Raw genomic sequence first — 25,133 nt, 5'->3', positions numbered from 1 at the left:
CTCACATTCCGGGAGCCCTCAGGGGATGTCCTACTGATGGCTTAGGCCCGCTCCCCATGGAGGCTTGGAGCAGGCGCCCCGTGTGTGTGTGTGTGTGTGTGTGTGTGTGTGTGTGTGTGTGTGTGTCCATTGGGGGACTGCCCCCAGCCGCACCGCAGAGGCTCAGAGCAGGCGCCCCTCTTTGTTGATCTCTCAGGCTCAGGCAGAGCCTGGTCCCTCCTCCTGAGCTGGTTGTGACCGTGATGGAGTCTCGACCCCATTTGCATATAGTTATATTTCTCTGAGTTCTGTGAGCCACTCTAGCAAATAAATTGAACCTGAGGAGGAGATTGTGAGACTCTCTGATTTATAGTTAGTTAGTCAGAAGCACAGGTAAACAGCCTGGGCTTGTGACTGGTGTCTCAAGTGGGGGTGGGAGCATTCTTGTAGGACTGAGTCCTCAACCTGTGGAATCTGATGCTATATCTGGGTAGATAGTGTCAGAATTGAGTTGAATTCTCAAATTCTTTTTACCTTTCCTGTATGAAACTATTTACAGGCTAAAGAGTTGGCAGACTCAGCACCGTATGTTTATTGCTTCTAGTTATTCTAGTTAGCTATTGTTGAATCAATGGCTGGTATTGGTTGGTGGTTAATGGAAATAAATGGTGGGAGAGCACAGATTCTAGATATAAGCAGTTCTAATAAAGGGGAATCCTTAGGGTTATCTCTATTGTGACAATTTCCCCATTATGCTGTTTATCAAACAGGTATGGTAGATTGAAAAACTCTCCCAATACTTTGCAATTCCTCCTATCAAGAGGTGGAGTTTGTGTCTCTATCCTTAGAGTTTTGGCTGGCCCTGTGACTTGGTTTGACCGTAGAATACAGTAGAAGTGACCTTGTGCAAGTGTTGAGCCTAGGCCTGAAGAAACATTTCATCTTTAGTTCTTGCTGCTTTGGGAACTCTGCCACCACGTGAAAAGGCTCAAGTTCACTTGCTGGAGGATAAGAGACCTCCTCCATGTAGAGGAGAAGAGAGGCACCTTGTCGACCCAAAAGCTGACTGTGGAAGCTTAAGTGAGCCCCATCTGAGATCAGGGGAGTCTGGCCTAGATAAGTGTAGTTGCCCAGCTAGCTCAGCCCAAATTGCTAACCCCCAGAATTATGAACTAAATAGAAGGTACTAAAGTTTTGGGTTGGTTTGTTATGCAGCATTAGATAATTTGATATAGCTAAATTTGGATGTTCTGGATCACTTAAGGCTCACCTTTTGACCTGTCCTCTAACACCCAAGATTCTAACTAACATGAGCTCAATAACAGAAATTACCTGTGGGTAATTTAAGCAGAAAAGGAATTTGTTGGAAGGATATTGGGTAGCTCAGTTTTTCTCTAGGAAAGCTGGAGAATAGGCCTGAAAAAATGTACAGCACTACCAGAACTACAGCCATATTATACCTACCACAGAGTTGATCTGGTGAGGAGGCTGGCACTGTATACCTTCTAAATAGTGGGTGCCTCTAGCTACACTACACATTGCTGGCACTAGACATCAGGTGTGGGGTTTGGCAACCCTGCCACTCTGGGAACTAGTATTGCTGCTGTTTCCAGAAAACTATGATCTACTTTTCCTGCTGTTTCACATCACTGGCTATTGATTCAAAATGCCTGTGCAGTGTGTCTGGCCAAGCTTAGGTCCTGTGCCCAATCGCTGGTTGAGAAGAAATCAGGAAAGTGAGTAAGTGACATTTAAGTGTATTTAGCTGAGGGCAGGTGGAAATTTTCATAAACATTGGCAGGGGGTTTTGATGCTGGGTAGCCAAAAGAAAGATGGCAAGTATTCATTAGTTTCTGTTCTGGACTCTGGTTAGCTCAGTTGGTTACAGCACAGTTATGATGAAGCCAGCTTTGTGGTTTGTTCCTTGGTTCTATTGAGAGAAAACACTTACTTCTGAGGCTGTATCCTTTACACCTGCTCCCTCTCTCACAGATGTGCGCCCATGGCCATTTGGAAGGCCAGGAAATAGTGGCACCTAATTTGCATGTGCTTCTGGCTGCCAAGGTACAGACAGTATGTGTCTTTCAGTTTGTGGGCATAAAGAAACTCCATTTACTTCTATAGTGTGCCACCTAAGGGAACTGAATGAATGGTAGCATAGTGAACATAAGGGATTGCCTATTTGCACAGTGAACTTGGTTCCTGTGACATTTATAAATAAATGGGCAGCAAGGTCTTTCAATTCAGGCAGTTTCTCATTTTCCAGAAATTCTCTAATAACATTTCCAAACTCTGAAGTGCCTATCTGCAAAGCCATTCATGTAGGATTAGTTTAAATATTAGAAATAGTACATAAAAGAGAAAAACATAATGCCTGGAGAGTGTGTTGTAGGTGTTTGAGAAATGGTGATCCTTTCTCTCAGACTTCCTAGATACACACACTCCAATCAGATTGTCTTATCTCAAGTGCTATAACAAAATACCATAAACAGAGTGGCTTATAAACAACAAATGTATTTCTCACAGTACTAGAAGCTGCAAGTCCAAGATCAGGGTGCTATGACAGTCAGGTTCTGGTGATGGTCCTATTCTGGTTTGCAGACTGCCAGCTTCTTGTTGTGTCTTCACATGGTAGAGAGCAGAGACAGAAATCAAGCTCTCTTGTGAATTCATAAGAGTACTAATCCCATTCATGGGGGCTCCACCCTTATGACCTCTTCTAATCCTAATCACTTCCCAAAGGCTCTATCTCTTAATACTATCACATTGGGGGAGGTTGGATTTCAAGGTATGAATTTGGGGTGGTGGTGGAAGGACACAAACATTTAGGCCATAATAGATTATAAACTCTTTGAGGGCAGAGGCTGTTTTTTTTTTTTTTTTTTTTTTTTAAATCAAATATCTCTAAGTTGTCAGATCTCTAGGCATGGCTTGCAAGAGTGGACTGTACTTGGGATAGAGTGTCCTGGGAGAAATAAGGACCTAAGTCTCTGCTCATCCATTGTGAGAGGGCCCCATTGTGAGATGGCTGGATTGTATCAGATTAGGCAATGCAAAGTCTATCCAGGCTGATGGTATGGTGTCTACAGGTGATTCAAGGTAGGAGATAGGAGATCTATCTACCTGGGTCCTAGAAATGTCCCTCTTGGCAAGCATAGCTCAGTGGCAGGAGAACGTTCTGGGGGTTAGGTATCAAGGAAGTGTCACTGGGTACTTTGGGGTGAGGTGCAGGACAAGGACAGACAGGCCAGTCTCAAATGATGGGTATCTGTTAAGCTAGAGAGGGAAGGAGATGGATGTTTGTAGCTGGGAATAGAAAGGGGATTTGGTCATGGAAAGAGGTCAGTCTGGTCAATATGATATGGCTATTAGGTCACAGTAGCACCAGTAGTAGGATGGGCTTGGGGCTGGGTTTCTGCGGGTTGGGCTGAAGCTCCTTAAATCCATCTGCTTTTGCCATGATGATGCAGGGGGCTGAGTGTGCTAGTTATCACGAGGTCCTGCTGTGGGGAGAATGATCCTGAACAGGGGGTGGGGGGGGAGTGGGCTGTGTCCAGCTTCAATGCCCTGCAGTAGCCCACTTTAAGGGGTTCAGTCTCCTCAGAGGGAGGCTGCCACAATGTCATGGAGGTGAGAGGAGCACTTGCTGTAACAATCGAATACTGTCTTCACTAGAAATTCGACAAAGAAACCCAATTAATGAAGTCAGATTGCATTCCCCATCAAAAACTATTTTTTTCTATGTGTTTAACTGTGTCTGGGTTTAGGCTGAAGAGAGAACTCCTGTGTGATCTGAGACTGAACTTCCATTTGTTCCCTCTGAAAGCATTTCAAGGATCTGTGTATAATACACAATGCTCCACTTGCATGAGATGTCCTGGCTTGCGCTGTTCCTCTCACTAAGGCACTAGTTTCTTTTAAAAAGAAATGAGTGTATGATTGGGTGGATGCATGCACCCATGCGTGTGTATAAAATAAAAGATATAAAATATAGAATGGGCTGAAATCAACAAACTTATAAAAATACCAGATAACCCTAACCTATAGTTTTATTTTTCAAAAGCACTAAAAATGTCAACAAACAAATTGCCTGAAAAGTGAATCTTTTGGCTACTGAGATAAATCTGAGTTGCCAGAACCAGTAAAAGCTTTATGTAATAATTCTGGCAGTGCATTTGTGTTTATTTGAGATTTCGCTGCCTCCAGCTGTACAAAACTCTGTGATATGCAGAGCCTTGAAACCTGGGCCAGAATCCTAAAATGAATTTTCTTTTGTAATCTCAGCTATAATTTTATTTTAATTCAGTTCTAGTGTTAAGATTAGTTTGTGTGCATTTCCTTCATCTCATCAATTCTTGGCATTTAAGTCAGCGCCTTGCACACAATTGGCCCTCAGTAAATGTTCTTACTGTCGATTCTACTGTTCTTTCTCCCTAAACTGCTCGCCTACATCACAATGATGGTGGGAGGATGCTTCCTTTGTTCTTGGTTGTTCACCCCCATTGGGCTCTTCCCCACTCTTCACCCTTGAGTTGTTGGATCCCTCTTTTTCCCCAGGCAGGTGCCTGCCCGGATGAACTCCTGACCCTCAGATGTGTGCTGCACGTGTGCACCCAGCTGGGCAGTTTGAAAAGCTGTGGCATTGGCTTGCCAAATAAGGCCTAGTTTACAAAATCATAATAAGAAATCATTGTCATCAAATGCCATGACTACCTATAATCCTGCTTTATTCCAGAAGACAGTTTAGGAGTATGACACGAACTATAGAGTCACTCTGACAAACCTATATATGCTAATCCATTGTGTAAAAAGCAAAGCAGCTAGCCTGAGTGTAGAATTTCTTTGAATTCTTTCAATTTAAGGATGTATTAATTTCATATTCAACTCCTTAACATTTTCTGTGTTTTAATACAAAATGTTCCCCTTCCCACATGCAAAAAAGCTAAGTAAATTCAAAGTTTAGGGAGGATATGTTATACTTCTCTTTGGCTTTCCTTGGAATCAGATGATTATGAGATGACTTCCCTGAACTCACTTGAGGTTCTTACTATTCTGGGATTAGGTACCGTCTCTGACCCTTTAGTGTTTAAAAGTATTCTTTTGAACAGATCGATATAGTCACATAAGTCACAATTCAAAGGTATAAAACAACATGCATGGGGATTCTCTTAGTTCAGTGAAGAGTTAAAACTCAGCAGGCATATATAATTTATTCCCAAAGCCTTCCTAGTGGAAATAAATGGGATGGATGCTGTGGGAAATGCAAGGTTAATTTGAAAAAAAAAATGCAGGATTAACCGACAAGAGACTTACAGCCTTGTAGCGGGAGGTAGTAGGTATACTGGGAACCATAATACAAAGCAGAAGTGGTAAGCACCAGAGGGAGAGGTTCAACCATAGTTTTAGCTTTCACCCAATAGAATTCATTTTTTTTAAAATTAAATCTTTATTGTTCAGATTATTACATTTATTCCTCTTTTTTTTCCCCCCATAACTCCCCTCCTCCCAGTTCCCGCCCCACCCTCCGCCCTCACTCCCCACTCACTGTCCTCATCCATAGGTGCACGATTTTTGTCCAGTCTCTTCCCACATCTCCCACACCCCTTTCCCCCCCAAGAATAGTCAGTCCATTCCCTTTCTATGTCCCTGATTCTATTATAATCAACAGTTCATTCTGTTCATCAGATTATTTATTCACTTGATTCTTAGATTCACTTGTTGATAGATGCATATTTGTTGTTCATAATTTGTATCTTTACCTTTTTCTTCCTCTTCCTCTTCTTAAAGGATACCTTTCAGCATTTCATATAATCCTGGTTTGGTGGTGATGAACTCCTTTAGCTTTTCCTTATCTGTGAAGCTCTTTATCTGACCTTCAATTCTGAATGATAGCTTTGCTGGATAAAGTAATCTTGGTTGTAGGTTCTTGGTATTCATCACTTTGAATATTTCTTGCCACTCCCTTCTGGCCTGCAAAGTTTCTGTTGAGAAATCAGCTGACAGTTGTATGGGTATTCCCTTGTAGGTAACTGAGTTTCTTTCTCTTGCTGTTTTTAAGATTCTCTCTTTATCTTTTGCTCTTGGCATTTTAATTATGATGTGTCTTGGTGTGGTCCTCTTTGGATTCCTTTTGTTTGGGGTTCTCCGCGCTTCTTGGACCTGTAAGTCCATTTCTTTCACCAGGTGGGGGAAGTTTTCTGTCATTATTTCTTCAAATAGGTTTTCAATATCTTGCTCTCTCTCATCTTCTGGCACCCCTATAATTCTGATGTTGGTACGCTTGAAGCTGTCCCAGAGGCTCCTTACACTATCCTCGCATTTTTGGATTCTTTTTTCATTTTGCTTTTCCGGTTGGATGTTTTTTGCTTCCTCGCATTTCAAATCATTGACTTGATTCTTGCGCTCCTCTGGTCTGCTGTCGGGCGTCTGTATAATATTCGTTATTTCAGTCCGTGTATGCTTAATTTCTAGTTGGTTCCCCAATATAAGATCGAGGGTCTTATTAGTTTTCGTGTAGATCTCATTAAGTTTATCGGCAGCTTCTAAACAGTTCTTGAGAGACCTTAAAAGTGTGGTTCTGAACTCTATATCTTCCATTGACAATTTTGTCCTGTTTCTTTGTCTCCGCATTTTGTTATGCTTCCTTGGTGCACCCCCTAGTGGTCTTTGTTCGCAGTCTTATAGTTAAATCTTGATTGTTGTAGCTAATTCCAGGGAGGGTTTGACCTCCAGGCCAAGTGGCTATGAGAATCAGCTGTGTCAGCAGTGAGAGAACTTCTGTCCTCTAGGGCGGTGCTAATCTAGCCTTTGCCTGAGGCTATCCGGCAAATGCCTCTGTGCAGGGCTTGGGCGGGGCGGGTCGCACAGGATCAACAGGGTGGGCCGGAGAGAGCAGTTATGGCGGCTCTCAGTCCTGTCCCCAGGGGCTCTGCCTCTCTGAGTCCCAGCACCCGCTGCAAAGCTGGGAGAGAAAGCTGCACTCACTCTGACCGGAGCCAGACAGTCCCGCTTCTCCCATTTGAGTCTGGGTCCCTAAGGACTCGACCGGATCTGGTGCTCAGAGTCTGCGACTCCCTCCCGATTGAAAACAACAACCGCGCCCTCCGCCGCCAGCCCGCTCCGCGCACTCCGCACCTCAGAATTTGACTTCAGCACTGCGCCTCCTCTGAGTGTCCGTAAGCGTTTCTCTTTGCTCCTAGTTGTAGGACTTCCACTCAGCCAGCGTTCCTGTGGTTCTGGGTGATGTCCCTTCTGTTTTTTGGTTTCACTTTTTTTTTTTTTTTTTTTATTGCTTAAAGTATTACAAAGGGTATTACATATGTATCCATTTTATCCCCTTTTGAAGTAGTTGTTCAAAGCAGCAAACTCCGGCGTTAACCTATGCCGCCATCTTGGTTCTCTCCAGAATTCATTTTTTTTATAGGATTTTTGGATATAGAAAAAGTCTTGTGTTCTATCTAGTCTGACGGCTTCATTCCAGTATATGAGTGTTGAGACCGAGGGAGGCCAGGTGCCTTCCCCAAAGTCACCCAGCTAAACAGCACTACCTTTGACAAAGACGACTAGTTTTTATAAAGAAAGCTGCTGCCTTGTTCTGTGTTGGCAACTTAGAGGAAAGAGCAATGTGTTTGTGAAGTCTGGGCTTGGTGAGTGAGGACTACTGCAGTTTTGTCCAGCTGGGCGCTTTGTTTTGAAATTGCATGCAGAGCAGGTGGGAGGGGAATGGGTTTGGGGTCCATCTATAATATTTCTTGCTGACACAGGGTTAGCCTTTGTCTCTTTTCAAATTTTTTCTAAATTCATTTAAATATAGATAATCCAAAAAAAATATAGATTATCCATCCACATGATTCCAAATTCAAAAGGTACAAAATGAAATGCAGTAAACTTTTCCCTCCTCCTGTGCCCTGGCCAACCTGTGCCTTTGCCTGGAGGCAGCCAGCAGTCAGGTTTGTTAGCTTCAACTTCCAGGGACAGTGTGTGAATATGTAAGTAACTGCATCTATATGCAGCCCCCTAAAAAAAACCCCTGATACTTACCATACCTACTATTGTGCACCTTGCTTTTTAAAATTTTCAACAGTTTAATCTGATGATCTGTCCGTATCACAACTCATTTCTTTTTAGTTTGTTTTTGTGGCAAACAACTGAATCCATTCGAGATGGTTAAGCTAAGCTGCAAAGGGGTTTTCGGTAACTCATGGAATCATTCGGAGGGCTGGAGGAACAGGTCTGCATCTGCTTCCAGAAACGAAACTCCAAGCCATGTGTAGTAGTACTATGGAGTGGAAGCCACCCCTACTCCTGCCTGTACTGAGCAGCAGACAGCAGGGATATGATTTACTGCAACTGCTTCCACTGCCATCCTGAGCCAGGAAGGCAGCTTCTTGGCAAAGTGGAAGTCTTGAGCAGAGCCTCTTCCTTACATTTCTCACTTCCAAAGCAAAGTCTTGTGTGGATCTGTCTGATCAGTGGAGACTTGGTCACAGGTTTGCAGTTTAGCTGTGAAGGCACCTAGGTATTTGATTCTCAGCTTTCAATAGAGAAAAGCTTTCCAAAAGATGATGGGCAGTTACAGGTATGACAAATGTCCACTAGAGCTACCTAGAATTCTGTTGTGTGGATGAAGCACAGTTGATTAATATTTTAGATGATGGACCTCTAGATGTTTTTAAATCTGTATCTTAGATGATATGTATTGAAAGACCTTGTACAGTATGTCATTTTGCTAGTCTAAAATGGAATATAAGTTCCTAGAGTTAGAATTGGTAGATCAAGAGGTTGATTATAATTCTTTGGATTTTGCCAAAAAGTCTCTGGATGTTACATCCATATGTGCTTCCACTAGCAATGTACAAGTTCAAAATTTTCCTCCAGAGTCGTTTCCCTGTTCAAATTCCATCAGAGCCAGAGTGGTAAGCTTGGTGCTCCTGGGGTGAGTTTGGGACCTTGGGCTAAGAATGCTGACAAAGCAAATCTGGGCCATAGCCTCTGCCAATATGGCCTGTATTTAGCATCTGTGCTGGATTTGGCCTATAACTTTTTATAGGCTCTCTGTCCCTAAATTAAATGGCATCTTGGGCGTTCCGAAAGATAATGTAGCTTCCAAAATTGATTTGCAACTTGGGAGTAGCTTATGTATTGGGAGATCTTGGATCATTATATGTTCACAAATTCAGAAGGATGTTTCAAAGAACGGTTATGAAGATTTATAACACCTTTTCCCTTTAAAAATAAAAAGCATATAAAGTGTAATAAGCCAGATAGGAAAAGACAAATGCTGCATGGTATCTCACTAGTAAATGTGGAATCTAAAAAGAAGAAGAAGAGAGAAAAAGCTTGGCTGGCGTGGCTCAGTGGTTGAGCGTCATCTATGAACCAGGAGGTCACAGTTTGATTCCCAGTCAGGGTACATGCCTGGGGTGTGGGCTCAATCCCCAGTGTAGAGCATGCAGGAGGCAGCAGATCAGTGATTCTCTCTCATCATTGATATTTCTATCTCTCCCTCTCTCTTCCTTTCTCTGAAATCAATAAAAAATATATATTTTAAAAAGTCAAACTTATAGAAACAGAATAGAATGGTGATTGACAAAGGAGAGGATGGTAAAAGGGTATAAATTTTCAGTTGTAAGATGGATAAGTTGCAGGGATCTAAGGTATAACATGTTGACTATAGTTGATAATACGGTATTGTATAATGGAAATTTGCTGTGAGAGAAGAACTTAGGTGTTTTCACCCCCCAAAAACACACCCAGAAAACAAAATAGAACCCTACAAAAAGGTAAATATGAGAGGTGATGTGTTAATTAACTGAATGGTGAGAATTCATTCACAATAGAGCAAATCATCACTTTGTACACTTTAATTATATGACAAGTTTTTGTCAATTGTACCTTAAAGCTGAAAAAAAAAACCCAAAACCTTTTTTAACATTGAGTTATTGCACAGATTTTGTTCATATCTGAAATATGGCATCCATTTACTCCAATTGGTTGCCATGGAAGTTTATAGTATTGTAGGAAGCTCTTGTTCAAAAGCATCTGAAAATTTTAAACAAATATATAAATGGAACAAATACACGTGTTCTTTTCTTTTAAAGGGAGCGTTCACTTTTAAAAAAATATTTTTATTGATTTCAGAGAGGAAGGGAGAGAGAGAAACATCAATGATGAGAGAGAGTCATTGATCGGCTGCCTCCTGCACGCCCCCTATTGGGGATTGAGCCCACAACCCAGGCATGTGCCCTTGACCAGAATTGAACCTGGGGCCCTTTAGTCTGCAGGTCGACGTTCTATCCACTAAGCAAAACTGGCTAGGGCTGGGAGTGTTCACTCTTTAAGTTGTATTTACTTATTGTAGCTATTTCCAGAAAATACCCTTCATGTATGGCATTTGAGGGTATCTGCAAGGATATAAAGTATAGCTCAGAGATGCAGTATGTTTTTATGCAGGGGTTGGTAGTCCTTCCTGTAAAGAACATGGTAGTAAATATTTTAGGCTTTGTAGGCCAAGAGGTAAAATTGAGGGTATTATACAAATACTTATATAATAAGAGAGAAAATATACTTCCACAAACTTTTTATTGAAAAAAATTTAAAATATAATGATAATTGAGCACAATTTTTTTTTTTTGATAATGCAGGTCTGCTAGTAGGAAGCACGGACTTCTTGGTTTTGAGGTAACATTTTACCTAATGGGATTCAAAGTTAGTGTTCCCTATCATCAAATTGATTGCAAATGTTCATCTGTAAAAACCATTCTCAACATATGGGCCATATAAAACCAGGCAGTGGGCCAGATTTGGCCTATGAACAGTAGTTTTCCAACCCCTGATGTAATGGAAAGACCGTGAGCTTTGAATCCAGGCTCATATAGGCTTGAGTACTAGCTGTGAACTTTTGACCTTGAACATAATACTTAACTTTGAGTTGTGGCATTTATTAGTGCATAAACTGAAGGTAATAATACCTACCTCACAGAATAAATAACATTCCCATCTTTGTTGTGATTTTGCCTTAGGATCCCAGTTTTGTATATGCTGATGTAATTTAGCTAGACCGACTTAGAATTTGTATTTAACAGATTCAAAAGCCAATTTTCTAGGGAATAGAATGTTCACGTGCTCTAAAAGCACTATGTGAAAACATGTTTTTGCAATGGAGAGATCTGGCAGTCACCACCTTAATGGAATGGCTAAACGTGGCAATCAGTGGTGGGATGGTCTAACACAGTATCACCTGTGTGGTGTTCTTGCCAGAAATGTTTGACTTGAGTGTTACCACAAGGAAACAGACAAATCCATAATGTGGAATGGTCTGCGGGACAACTTGCCTGAACTCTGGAAAGGATTCAGTGTCATGAAGAATCAAGGGGAATTGTTTTAGACTAGGGGAAGACTAAGGAGACATAACAAAAAAAGTAATGCATGAACATTAAGTCTTGGATTGGAAAAAGAAAACCCAGTTCTACCATTTTTAGGATAACTGAGGAAATGATTGGATCACGTGTTCTATGATAATAATGTTTGAGGTGTGGTGATTGATGGTATAGGACTGTGGTCGGCAAACTGAGGCTTGCGAGCCACATGTGGCTCTTTGGCCCCTTGAGTGTGGCTCTTCCTAAGCCTTAGGAGTACCCTAATTAAGTTAATAACAATGTACCTACCTATATAGTTTAAGTTTAAAAAATTTGGCTCTCAAAAGAAATTTCAATCGTTGTACTGTTGATATTTGGCTCTGTTGACTAATGAGTTTGCCGACCACTGGTATAGGAGAATATCCCTGTTCTTGGGAGGTAAAAAAAATATTTAGGGGTGGAAGATGAGGGAGGGAATGAAGAGGAGAAGGAGAGAGAGAGAGAATAAGTTTTGTTCAGTGCTACTCATTTTCTACATGGCACAATGCTTTCAATGGGAGATGCCCAAAACATTTTAAATTAATACTTTTAGGTATTACTAGGCTTCTCTGTCTGGAATCATGCCTAAGCATTGAATGTCTGCTTTCTCTTTAACAGTGTAGTGGTTTGGCTTAGGCATACACTATGGTACCTAATATTGGGAAATAGGATATGAGGGTTATATTTTCTTGGGTAGCTTACCCAGGTCCCTCTGAACTGAAAGTCCTTCTTGATTTTTCGAACTTATAAATGAACAGAAAAGGGAAACCCAGGATAGTTGACGTGGCTCTTCAGCTCTTTCCTGAGAGGCTGAGGTACAACTTGCAAGCATGTATTTCAAATTCTCCTTTATATTTCTGTTGTTGAGGGTGTCTACTTGGGGGCTGAGATCCCCTGGGGGTATGCTGAGTAGAAGGAGGTTCAGAGAAAGAAGGCCTGCTGTGCATCTCTTGAGTGCTGAGTGGTTGGAGCACAAATGAGGTGTTCTGGGCAACTGAGGCAGAGGGCCAGAATAAAGCATGGTGGAGGCCTACTCTTTATGCTTTGACCCTAACCAGTCCCTCCTATCTGAGAAGGGAGGGACCAAAGAAGTTAATATTTTGTTATATTCTTGCAGGAACTCTTATGGCTATATAGTGTGAGATGACTAAAGCCTATTTAGCAGCCACTTGTAAAAGTAATTATAAGATGAAAGAACAATTTTGCTACTACAGGCTGTGAAAAATAATTAATTCGACAAAAGTTCACTGAACAAGTGAATATATAGCAAGTACCATAAAGTATGAGTCTTGGGGGGTACACATGATAAAAATATACTCTTGCTTTGTGTTGGGCATTTGGGGGGTATGGGAAGGAGATGGGGTACAGTGGAAACAATGACCAAAATACCGATTTTGCTATATTACAAGGCTAGTGATGTGATAGAAAGCTAGTGAAAAGGATTATGGGAATGTAGAAGACATGCCATATGGAATTGACTAAGGTTTCGAAGATAAGATTTGAAGGATGAGCCTGGTTGGTAAAGAAGTTGGGAGACATCCAGCTTCCAGGCAGGGGACACACCAGGTGCCCAGAGGCCTGAATGACTCTCATGTGTGGAGAGATGGTTGACATGTGGAATGGCTGAAGCCTTAGATGCAGGGTGGGGAGGAGACAGACATGGGGTTGTTGGAAAGGTAGTTTGGGCCAGATGGGAGGGCCTCAAAAGCCATGTTCAGGAGTCTGGGTTTTATAGGAAAGGGTAAAAGGAGCCCTGGAAGCCTGTTTGAGTTGGGGGATGATCTTGTTGTTATAAGACATCATGGAGGGAATGTGGAAAATGGTGTGTAGTTTCACAGTCTAGGCCAGCCGTGGGCAAACTATGGCCCACGGGCCGGATCTGGCCTGTTTGAAATGAATAAAACTAAAAAAAAAAAAAAAGACCGTACCCTTTTATGTAATGATGTTTACTTTGAATTTATATTAGTTCACACAAACACTCCATCCATGCTTTTGTTCCGGCCCTCCGGTCCAGTTTAAGAACCCATTGTGGCCCTCGAGTCAAAAAGTTTGCCCACCCCTGGTCTAGGTTCAGGACTTGAAGCAGTCGATGTGTGAGCAAACAATCTGGCTTAGCTGCAGCGGAGAGAGCATGAAAAAGAGGGTCCACTGGTGAATTTTTTCAGCCCCTCGCACCAAGTCTTTTAAAAATTTTAAATCTTTGTAAGGAGGTCTTTAAAAAATACTTGAAAGAGAGAAGCTTATTCAAACCTTTGAACGTTCTAAAAATTTACTACATTCCAGCTAGGAAAGAAAGTATTATTTCAGACAAACTGGAATGGGTGTGGACTGATTACTCAGCACAGTCACTTAATCTTTCAGAATTAGGTAGGAGGGAAGCTATTTTAGGGGCCTTCAATCTTCTTCCAGAACTTTGTCCAGGTTCTTCTCAAATGGTCGGTGAATTTTTCTGATTCATATCCAGCACCCTGACAGTTTAGTTGTACATCTGTAAGCTCTAAGGAAGTTGATTTCATCCATTTCTTTTTTCTTCATCTCTTGCCTTCCACCTGAGAAAACAAACACCAGTCCATAGGTTCTTTTTCTGTATTAGAAATTTGCACAACGTGTAATCTAAGACGAATCCAGCTGAGTGTTACAGGTTTGGAGTTTAGACTAAAGAAGAGGCATGGAATCTTTTCATTGTTTTTCTTTATTTTGAGAAAAGCTTGACAACTTGGACTGTTGGAAGGAGCAGTTATATAAAATATGTCCTGCTAACCAAGTATTTGGGATAAAGCACCACATTATTCTCTTTAGATTGCATCAAAATATTTCTACCCACAATTTAGAACCTTTCCACGGAGAATTTAGACTTAGAACATTTTGAACCTTGATAAACAAACAAAGAAAATACCCTTACCACATTAACCTGCTTTTGGGATTGAGAAGTATCCAATTTATGAGGTTCCACATGTAAGTTCTAAAGGCTTATGATTAGTTTATCTTCCTTGTGGCTCAAATATTCCAGAATGTTCTTGGCATGTCTCCTGGAGGTTTGGTGTACTAAGTGACCTATGGGCTCACTTCACTTAGTTCTTTCATATCACAGTTCCACTTATTCTGTGTTGGCTACAAAAGTGATTCTAGTGGTATATGGATGAAAGGACAGATTCCAGTGTAAAGAAGGTTGATTTATTAATGTCAGATTCAGGTGCTACTCTCAAAGTCCCATTCATAGTGAGTGGTTTAGCAGCAATTTCAGTTATCTTTAAGAGCTTTTCAGTTCTATGTGGTAGTTATAGTAAAGGAATAACTGAGAGTTAACAGTACTAAATTAAAGTTGTTAAGTTGTTCACATACCAAGGATTACAATTTCTTAATATTAGCAACTATTTTGCAAGATAACTATATTGATGTTGGAATTACATTAATGTAGCTGGTGTTTTTCTCTAGGTACAGGCAAGCCTATACCTGAAAATGTATAATTTATTCACAATAAGGGATTGTATTGTAAAACTCAGTTACTTTTTAAAAAAGACCTTTAAATTGATTTTCAGAGAGAGAAAGGGAGAGGGAGAGAAACATTTATGTGAGCGTGAAACATTGATTGGCTGCCTTTTGCATGCCCCCATTGAGACAGCAATCTGGGCATGTGCCTTGACCAGGAATCTAACCTGTGACCCTTTGGTCCAAGGGCCGATGCTCTAACCACCGAGCCAAACCTGCCAGAGCAACTCAGTTACTTTTTATTTTTGAGGGTTGTTTTATTCTCTTGATTGAGAATTTTTTGACTATATCCTGGGTGCCTATCCTTGTGCTTGGAGATAAATGGAACTTACCCCTTGTCCTTAGAGAGAAAACATTTTTTTAAAAATATATTTTATCGATTTTTCACAGAGAGGAAGGGAGAGAGATAGAGAGCTAGAAACATCGATGAGAGAGAAACATCGATCAGCTGCCTCCTGCACATCTCCCACTGGGGATGTGCCCACAACCCAGGTACATGCCCTTGACCGGAATCGAACCTGGGACCTTTAAGTCTGCAGGCCGACGCTCTATCCACTGAGCCAAACTGGTTTCGGCGAGAAAACATTTTAATGGGAGGCAGAGATAAACATATAATTGTAATATAATGTGATGTGTTTAAATAGACATTAAAAGCTTGAATATGGAGAATTTCAAATGTATACAAAAAAAAAGTATAGAATAGGGGAATGAACCCTCATGAACCCATCATCTAATTTCAGTAGTTCTCAACTCTTGGTCAGACTTGTTCCACCCATACTCCCCACTTACTTCCTTCTTTCCTTTTATTTGGAAGCAAGTCTAAGACAGTGTATCATGTGAATGATGTTTTTGGACATTTGAAAAGTCAGAGAATACGCTTGGAAAATAAACCATACCTGGGGACTTGGGAAGGAGGAACAGAGAAATAGCATTGGAATTAAATCTAGTAGAGAGTGAAGAGGTTCCAGTTCCAGGTGAATGGGATGGAAACCAACAATTATTGAATACTAGAGGCCCGGTGCATTAATTCATGTATGGGTGGGGTCCCTCAGCCTGGCTGGCGATCAGGGCTGATAGGGGCCATGGGAGGATGGCTGGGGGGGGGAGGGACTGTGGGAGGTTGGCCGCAGGAAGTTACAATTGGGGCCATGGGGGCTGGCCAGCCAGGGGGAGGGGCCACGAGAGGTTTGGATCAGGGCCATCTGGGGCTGGCTGCCTGCGGGTGGGGGGAGGGAGAGGGACCACAGGAGGTTGGCTGGCCATGGGAGATTGGCTGTAGGAGTGCACTGACCACCAGGGGGAAGCTCCTGCATTGAGCGTCTGCCCCCTGGTGGTCAGTGCACATCATAGTGACCGGTCATTTGGTTGCTTAGGCTCTTGTATATATAGATAGAGTGCTAAGTATTGTATTAGGTTCGTTTATTTATTTATTTATTTTTCCTTCCAATAGTCTTATGAGAGAGAGAATATTTCTACTTTACATATGAAGAAATTAGGTTTCAGGCAGATTAAATTAACTTTCCCAAAGTCATAAAACTAGTTAGTTTCTTCATTGAAAACCAACATTGACTTTATGGCTATTTATTTTATTTTAGTTTTTAATACTCACCTGAGGATATTTTTTAAAAATATATTTTTATTGATTCCAGAGAAGAAGGGAGAGGGAAAGAAAGAGAGATAGAAACATCAGTGATGAGAGAGAATCATTGATTGGTTGTCTCCTACATGTGCTGCACTGGGGATTGAGCCCACAACCTGGGCATGTGCCCTGACCAGGAATCAAACTGGTGACCTCTTGGTTCCTGGGTCAACACTCAACTGCAGAACCGCACCTGGCTTGGCCTGAGGATATTTTTTATTGATTTGAGAGAGAGGATGAGAGAGAGAGAGAGAGAGAGAGAGAGAGAGAGAGAGAGAGAGAGAAAGAAACATTGATCAGTTGCCTCCCATACTCGTCCCGACTGGGAATTGAACCCACCACCTTTTGATGTATGGGTCGACACTCCAACCAACTGAGCCACACAGACCAGGGCTTTAAGGCTTTTTAGTTTTCCATCTCCTATAGCATGTGCACTAGATACAAAGATGTGAAAGGGCAATATGTGTTTGGACAGTGGGAGAAGCTGAATGCAGCTACAGAACTGTGTGTATATGTGTGTGTGTGTCCTGAGATGAAACTAGAAAACCTGCTTAGGGACAGTCTGTGAAGGGGCTTTAATGCCATACTAAGGAGATAGGATTTTGTCCTGAGGGTGGTGGGGATCCAGGCTGAGATGTCTTGAGGCATGAAAACAGTATTGCTAAATGAAAAAATGGTGCAAAATAGTATGTGGTATTCTATTTGTATGAAGTATTGAATAACCAACAAGAAAAAAACAGGTGTGTGCATCATACTAGTATATATCTATAATAATAAAAGGGTAATATGCTAATTAGACCACTGGACAAAGCCACAGTGGGCGGGGACCGTGGCCCTGGCCGCGGCAGCAGGCGGGGGCTGGGGCCAAGGCCCTTGCGTGAATTTCGTGCACGGGGGAGGGGGGGTCCTCAGCCCGGCCTGCACCCTCTCCAATCCAGGACCTCTGGCTCCTAACCACCCCTAACCCCTCTGCCTGCCTGCCTGATCACCCCTAACCACCTCTGCCTGCCTGATCGCCCCTAACTACTCTGCCTGCCTGCTTGATTGCCCCTAACTGCTCCCCTGCCAGCCTGATCACCCCTAACTGCCTCTGTCTCAGCCCCCACACCTAGGACCCAGGCTTCCCTCCCTCTGGCCGGCCACAGGCACCTGGGACCGCGGATGGCTTCTCCTGGGCCAGCTGTAGCTGCAGGCACCCGGGACTGCGGGCGACTTCTCCTGGGCCCGGCTTTGTCAAGAAGGATGTCCGGAAGGTAGTCTGGAAGACATCTGGTCTAATTAGCATATTGCCCTCTTATTATTAGAGATAAAAAACATTTCTAGAAGAACATATAGTGTTTTTCTCTGGGGCATAGGAAGTGGGGGAATAATTTTTAATTCTTCACACCCACTTACAATTATTTGAATTTTTGAGTATCTATAAGTCATGAATTTAAGTTATTTTAAACCACCAATAGGATATGTGTTAAAGGTCTACAAATGAAAGATTGCAATATCTTTTTTAAAAATATATATTTTTTATTGATTTCAGAGAGGAAGGGAGAGGGAGTGAGAGATAGAAACATCAATGATGAGAGAGAATCATTGATTGGCTGCCTCCTGCACGCCCCCTACTGGGGATCAAGCCCACAACCCGGGCATGTACCCTTGACTGGAATCGAACCTGGGACTCTTCAGTCCATAGGCCGATGCTGTATCCACTGAGCCAAACTAGCTAGGGTGCAATATCCTGAAAATACTTCCGTTTTGTTCCTCTGAAATGAGCACTCAAGATGTAATTTTAATGCTTAGGAAATCATTTGCCTGAGAACTTAAAAAAATAATCACTTTTAATTTCAATCAACTAGGATCATCCACAGGTAGTAGAAATGACTAATCTGTTCTCTTTTCGCCCCCCACTGACTTTCTAGATTTTATACATCAGAATCCACCCCCTGAAAAAGTCACTCTCTTTTGTAAGAAGAATAATAGCCATCCTTTGTTACCTTTAATTTTATTGTTGAAAGAGGAGGAATAATCAGTCCTGAAACATCATGAGTAGGTAGAATTTAATTATCTGAATTGAATACCTCCCTGTAAACTGGAAGAAAAGGAAACCGGTGTGTACACATAGGTTCTCCAGGGACTTGTGATTAGCGAAACTGTGAAAACCTTGAGATTTCATAATATATCTTGTCTCATTTTCCTGTTATGAAATGGGGTTTTTCAGCATCACTTTTCTTGTCTGTTTTCAGATCACAGAACTGTGTGGTGCCAAGCGCGTTGGTTATTTTGGTCCAACTCAGTTTTACATTGCCTTGAAATTAATTGCTGCAGCACAATCTGGCCTCCCTGTGCGGATAGAGAGTATTAAATGTGGTAAGTAGCTCCCAGTTATACATTTTATTACCCATGACCTGTTTTTATTTCTGAGAACCATTTGTAGTGGGTTTAAAGCCTATTCTATAAGCATTTGTGGAATTTCTCCTTGCATTATTCAACTTTCCTGTAAACTAAAATAAGAAAACTCAGCAAGTATCTTAGTTTCTTTTTTTTAAGTGGGAAAAATTCAGAGAGCAACCTGAGATTACTTCCTTTTAACTGACTTGCCATTAAAATAGATTTTGTTCTTTAGCAGGAAGAGATTGGGACAGGAATTCCAGAGCCTTGGCAAAAGAATAGCATTCAGTTTAATTTTCCACTTGAGGAATTTATACTGTCATTTAAGGCTTTGTTCAGGACAAGGGGTTGAGTAAGTGGGAGAGTCTGGGTAGAACTGCCCTCATTCTCTCTCTTGTCCCTGTCAGTCATATCAGCTCTGATCATCCTTTAATTCCCCAATTCTTGAAGCACCATCCTGATGATTAGTAAGTACTTTGGGGGTACCAATTTTGGCAGAATGAAATTATCTTCTCAAAGTTTTGATTTAACATTTTCTTATCTTGCCATCCCTGCTCCCAACCCACTGTATACTTGAGCACTTTCCACAACTTGAACAAAAAGCAAAGCTCCTGACTCTTGTCATCATTTATACTGCCTCAGTATTGGTTTTACAAATCTGTATGAAGAAGGTGAATACTCAAGGGATGTGCTGAGGTCCCCTGTTAATTCGCTCTTATACAAATGACTTTCATATGTCCACACAGCATGCAGGAACTTTTTCCTTTTCCTCATATTGAGATGAAACCCAATCAGCTGTTTACAGCTGCCCTGGTAGACCTCGAAGAGGGTTCAGGATTTATGGTTAGTCCATGGTAACCTTGTAGGACAACTCCAAATAGCTGAGAAGATTCTCATAGCTTGGGGAAACACAGCCCTTTTACCTAACCATCAGAGGACTGTGATCATTCTGCTCATCTTTATCAAAAGTTTAGTGTATGGCAGGCACTATCTCATTTAGTCTTCACAAGTCCTACATTCAGTATTTGTATCAGTTTGTGTTGCCTCGGATAAGCTGTGATAAGAGACACCACTGAAATCTCAGTGTCATAACAAAACAAAGTTTTGCTTCCTGCTTTGCAGTGGGTTGGGGTGAAGTCTAGGGCAGCTGCCCTCCATGTGGTGGCTCTGTTATCCTGGCTGCTTTTTCTTTTGGCACCTCCAGCACAGCACCTGTTCCCATAATTGCCAGAACAGAGAAATAGTTTCTCACCCTAGCAGTTAAATGCCTGGATGTGACTCATGTTACTGCCACTCACAGTGCATTGGCCAGAACTTGTCACATGATTCGTTGAACTGCAAAGCAGACTGGAGGGGATATAATTTTCTCATGTGCCTGCAAAGAGAGAAGTGGCTGAACACTGGTGGTCTTTATCATGGGACTGTTATTATCCCTATCTTACAGATGTGGAAATTGAAGTTTAGGGCAGTTGAGTAACTTGCCTAAGGATGCAAGGCTAGTAGAGTTTGGAGCCAGGAGCTCAGCCTCCAGTTCCCATGCTCTTCATTGTTATGCAAAGTAGCTTCTTCTTGATTATTCTTTCTGTTTAGTAAGTGCTGACTGTAATCTGTAATCATGGAATGTTATCCAAATGGGGGAACAAATCTGACCCAAAAGGCATCCGTTGGTATTACATAATTTGGTTCCTTGAAACAAGTTTCTTGATGGAGCATAATTTCAGTGGCTCGTTTAGTGTTTATTGCTATGAGACATAGCCGTCTCTGCTGTTAGTCACTTATAGTTAAACTTACATCACAGTGGATTTGTGGTAGGCACTGATAGTTTCCATTCCATTGTAAATGGGCATTAAGCTTTATTGTAGCATCTTCCAACTTTATCTTTCGGAGAAGTTAGAATTGCTCTGTTGTATACAAGAATGAAGCTCAGACACCTTTGTTGCTTATTTTAAGTAAGACTGAAATCTTTTACCTGCTTTGTGCCCAAATCTACAGTTCAGTTTCCGAGGGGGTGGGAGGAGGATTGCCTGGTATCCTAATTAACACTTTTCACAAATATAGGATTAACACTTTTCACAAATATAAGCCTTTCTCAGTTGTGTTTTGTAAGTCCTGATGCCTTTTACCTCTGACCTACAGAGCTTTAAATGCAAAATAAAAAACAGAGACCACCCCTAGACATTCTAATCTATTTAGCCTGAGATGTGGCCTGAACATCGGGATTTTTTTAAAAAAAGATGTTTTTATTGATTTTAGAGAGAGAGGAACGGAGAGTGAGAGAGTGATAGAAATATTGACAAGAGAGAAACATAGATCGACTGCCTCTTGAATGCCCCCAACTGGGGATAGAGCCCATAACCTGGGCAGGTGCCCTGACCAGGACTTGAACCTGTGACCTCCTGGTTCATAGGTTGACACTCAACCACTGAGTCATGCCTGCTGGGATAAACATTGGGGTTTTTAAGAGCTCCCCAGGTGACTCATGTGCAGCCAGTGTCGAGAGTGCCTTCTAATGAAAGCCAAGTGGAGCATTTTCAAGAGCTTTGCTTCAGCTATGAGTATTTGGTTATACCTGGGCCTGAACTGGGGTGAGGCAAGAGGTACCTAGGGTGCATAATTTAAGGGGGCACTCACTCTCAGGGCCCTGCAAGTGTCGACTCTGCATTTACATGTCCCTGAGAGTGAGTGCATCCTTAAATATTGGCACTAGGCATCTCTTGCCTCACCTTAGTCAGAGCTGGGTTAAACAGCCAGGGTTATCTGTTGAACACCAGTAAAATACTGGTCAGGGAGCTTGCAAATGCTGGACCATTTACTTCTTTTCCCCCCTCAAGTACTCAGAAGCAGTATCATCCTCTCTTCGGCAGATCAGAGTACAAATTATTTATTTGATCTTGTTCCATCTTTTCAGATCCTTTTTTGCAGACTGAGCTGAAACAAATACCTTTCTGAGAAGACACCATAGGATTAGCTTATATTTGATTTACTTTTCTCTTATGAAGTCCATTCCTGCTTTGAGTGCTGGAGAGCTGCTGAAGTTGGGAAACATTAAAATAGTAAAAAAAAATAAAAAAAAAAAATGGCAGCCATCCTCTCTTTAGGAGAGTCTTGGTTTAATTTTCCAGGTTGGTTATCCTATTTAAGTCTCTTGGGCCCTTGGCTGATTGATCACACAGGGATTTGTCATATTGCCTACTTCTTTGAATTAAATGTGGACATAGCAACTAAAAATAAACATGATGTGGATATTAGAGAACCAGGGACCTTCTTTGCCTGGGGAACTAGGATACTTGCTTGCTGTTGCTAAGATGTTTTCTGGCTTTAGCACAGCATCAATCATTGGAAGTGCAGCTGTGTTTTTGGAATAGCGAACTGATAGAAGCGCAAAGGCACACTGAGTATTATCCTGAACAGTAGATACAGATGCAAATCATTATGCGTAATTCACAATATTATCCCCATTTTTGGAGTTGTTTGTGTTGTGTAATTTGCTGTGCTGAGAACTAGAAATGTGCCAAAGCATTATTTCTGTTTTCAGAATAGTTTTGTCAGATTTGAAAGATAAGTAAATATATCAGTTACATTTCAGTTCTTCGTAGCATTGTGAGTGTGGCTAATGGTTTTGACAGTAGGATCTGGCTGAACATTGGGCTAATTGCTTTAACTTGATACCATTTTCCTTATTCCATTATGAAAAGACAACTGGAGATTGAATGTGAAAGTTCATTAAGGAATAACATAGGATAAGTAACTGTTCTGTAGGGCAGCAGCACTGGGCACTAGTAAAGAGCCAGCTCTGCCACCGATGAGCTGTGTGGTCATGGGGATGTTAGTTAGCACTTCAGATGATTGATGTCTATTTCCACATCTGTAAGTGAAGGCTAATGATAGTCTTACCTTATTGAGTTGTTGTGAGGATTAAATGAGCTAATATTTGCACATCTTAATACAGTGTCTGGCATATAATAAGTGCTATATAATTTTTGCCTGCTACCATTTGTCATTTATTTATATAATATCACATCCTTTTTTCTTGGTGCTGAAATAAAGGCTGAAGTGGGAGATGAGTCCAAACCCTGAATTAGGTCTACGAAGACTTGAGGGCATTTAAAAATGTTAAGCCAAAATACTTTGGTAAAACTGGTAGCATTTTTCTATCTTGACACTATTATAGGAGTCCTTATTGTGTCGAAATAAAAATTTAATCTATATTTAGTGTTCTGGAAATTTTCCTCAAAAGTGATTCATCTTTTGGAGAGTGAGTTCCCTTTCCTCAGTTCTAAAATAAAGTCTCACTTGAGCTTCTCTGATTCTGGTCCTAAAGAATTGCCGCTGCCTCGATTTATGATGTCAAAGACGGACAGTGACATACGATTTGGGAACTCGGCTGAGCTGCATGGAACTAAGACTCAAATTCCATATTTAATCTCGGAAAAAAATACCTTCAAAAGAATGGATGATGAGGATAAACAGGTAAACAATCTGATCAGGCATGTCCATTTGACTGACCATGAAACCTCACGTAGCAGTGCCTCTTATCTGCTGTCAAGCTTCCAGCAAATCTCACCATCTGGGTTACAATTACAGACTTGGAAGTGAGCCAATGAAATTTCCTTGTATCAAGAAATAGAGGCCAATGCATAGGAATTATCATGAGCCACCCATGGGGCCTTTAGAGCCTACATTAATGTAGAATTGTGTCCAAAGTAAGGCCACCGATTTAGCGCACTCATTTGATTAATCTACTTTCAAATGAGTTTTTTGAAATGTAACTTTTAGGAGTTTTCTAAGAAAGTCTGGTGGAAAGGTTTCTTTGGCTAGATATGTTTGGAGAATGCTGCTTCGTATCCTATTTTGGGAGGAAGACTAAATCCTTAGTCTTGGAGATTCATAGTGCACATTAGCACATTAAATGCCCTGAGAAGTCCTGCAATAAATGCACCCGGAGATCTGTATTTACTAAACTTCTTTCACCAGGGCATCTTTTTTTGGGAGCATGCTTGGAATGCATCTTGGGAACTACTGTCATTGCACATTAGCAAGTTAGGAATAAGAATAGGGAGGATGGGCTTTTAAAATTAGACCACTAATTATGATAGTCAGATGATGATTGGTAGGGGCAAAAGTATAAAATGCCAGAAGAGTGAGCCCATCAAGAAGAGGTAAATGGTCTTAACACATTAGTAAACCCTGAAGTCATCAAGGTACTGCTCATACTTTTACTAAAGATATTGAATCATGCAGACAAGTAAATTATATTCAATATAATATCTTCTATAAGGCAAATAAATTTGTTATATTTTTAGGAAGATGAAATATATATATATAAATATTTATATTTGGGGGGGTGTCTGTGTCCATTGGTTAGGCTTATATGCATGTATACAAGTCCTTTGGTTGATCTCTCCCCCTTGCACCAACCCTCCCCTACCTTCCCTCTGAGGTTTGATGGTCTGTTTGTATATTTTTTTTGTTAAACCTCACCTGAGGATATTCTCCCATTGATTTTTTTTAAGAGAGATTGGAAGGCAAGGGGAGAGACACACAGAGAGAAACATCAATGTGAGAGAGACACATCAATTGGTTGCCTCCCACATGAGCCCTAACCAGGGCCAGGAATTAAGCCTGCAATTAAGGTACATGCCCTTGATGAATTAAACCTGGGACCCTTCAGTCTGCTGAATGATGCTCTATCCACTGAGCCAAACTGGTCAGGGCAAAAATGATTTTAAAATGCAGTAAAATTAAAGTTGGAGAACTAATTTATATGGCTCACCTTAATAATGCTGGATATCTGAGGTCTTACTGCAGAAGTTTTATACTTATCTATATATATAAAAGCCTAAGTGTCTGTCCGACCATCTGACTGGTAGCTATGATGTGCACTGACCACTAGGGGGCAGAAGCTCAATGCAGGAGCTTCCATGGCGTGCACTGGCCATTTAAAAATAAATGGCAGCACAGACTTGGCGCCAACAAACCAACACTTGGCTTTCCCCGAGTGGGACACAGGCCTCACCACCACTCTGGGGCGACAGCCCACCAAATCGCAGTCAGTGCTGCTATGACCCCATGGCGCAAAATGCGGCCCACAGCTCAGCCCAGCCCAGAAATGGTGGCTGTGGGTGCCGGGTAATGACATCATGTAGCAATGCCCGGCTTCCTCTCCCTAGCAATGACTAGCCTCCTTACAGTTTCTTCAGTCCAGGAACACGACTTGCTTTATAACCAGGTGCAAACATTTTATACTTTAA

The 25,133-nt window shown here is 41.5% G+C and overlaps 1 protein-coding gene across 6 annotated transcripts in view; it reads left to right on the top strand.

The window, feature by feature from the left end:
- REPS2 (RALBP1 associated Eps domain containing 2) overlaps positions 1–25,133 on the top strand; it is a 195,265-nt gene that overhangs the window by 44,140 nt on the left and 125,992 nt on the right. For all 6 annotated transcript variants that reach the window (XM_059678506.1, XM_059678507.1, XM_059678510.1 and 3 more), the window contains exons 2-3: positions 18,738–18,861; positions 23,204–23,352. In XM_059678506.1, coding sequence (XP_059534489.1) covers positions 18,738–18,861; positions 23,204–23,352 — 273 coding nt within the window. The remainder of the gene's footprint in view (positions 1–18,737; positions 18,862–23,203; positions 23,353–25,133) is intronic.

This window comes from Myotis daubentonii, chromosome X, assembly GCF_963259705.1.
Source record: "Myotis daubentonii chromosome X, mMyoDau2.1, whole genome shotgun sequence".
Lineage (NCBI taxonomy): Eukaryota > Metazoa > Chordata > Mammalia > Chiroptera > Vespertilionidae > Myotis > Myotis daubentonii.
This window is presented reverse-complemented; position numbering and strand designations above follow the sequence as displayed.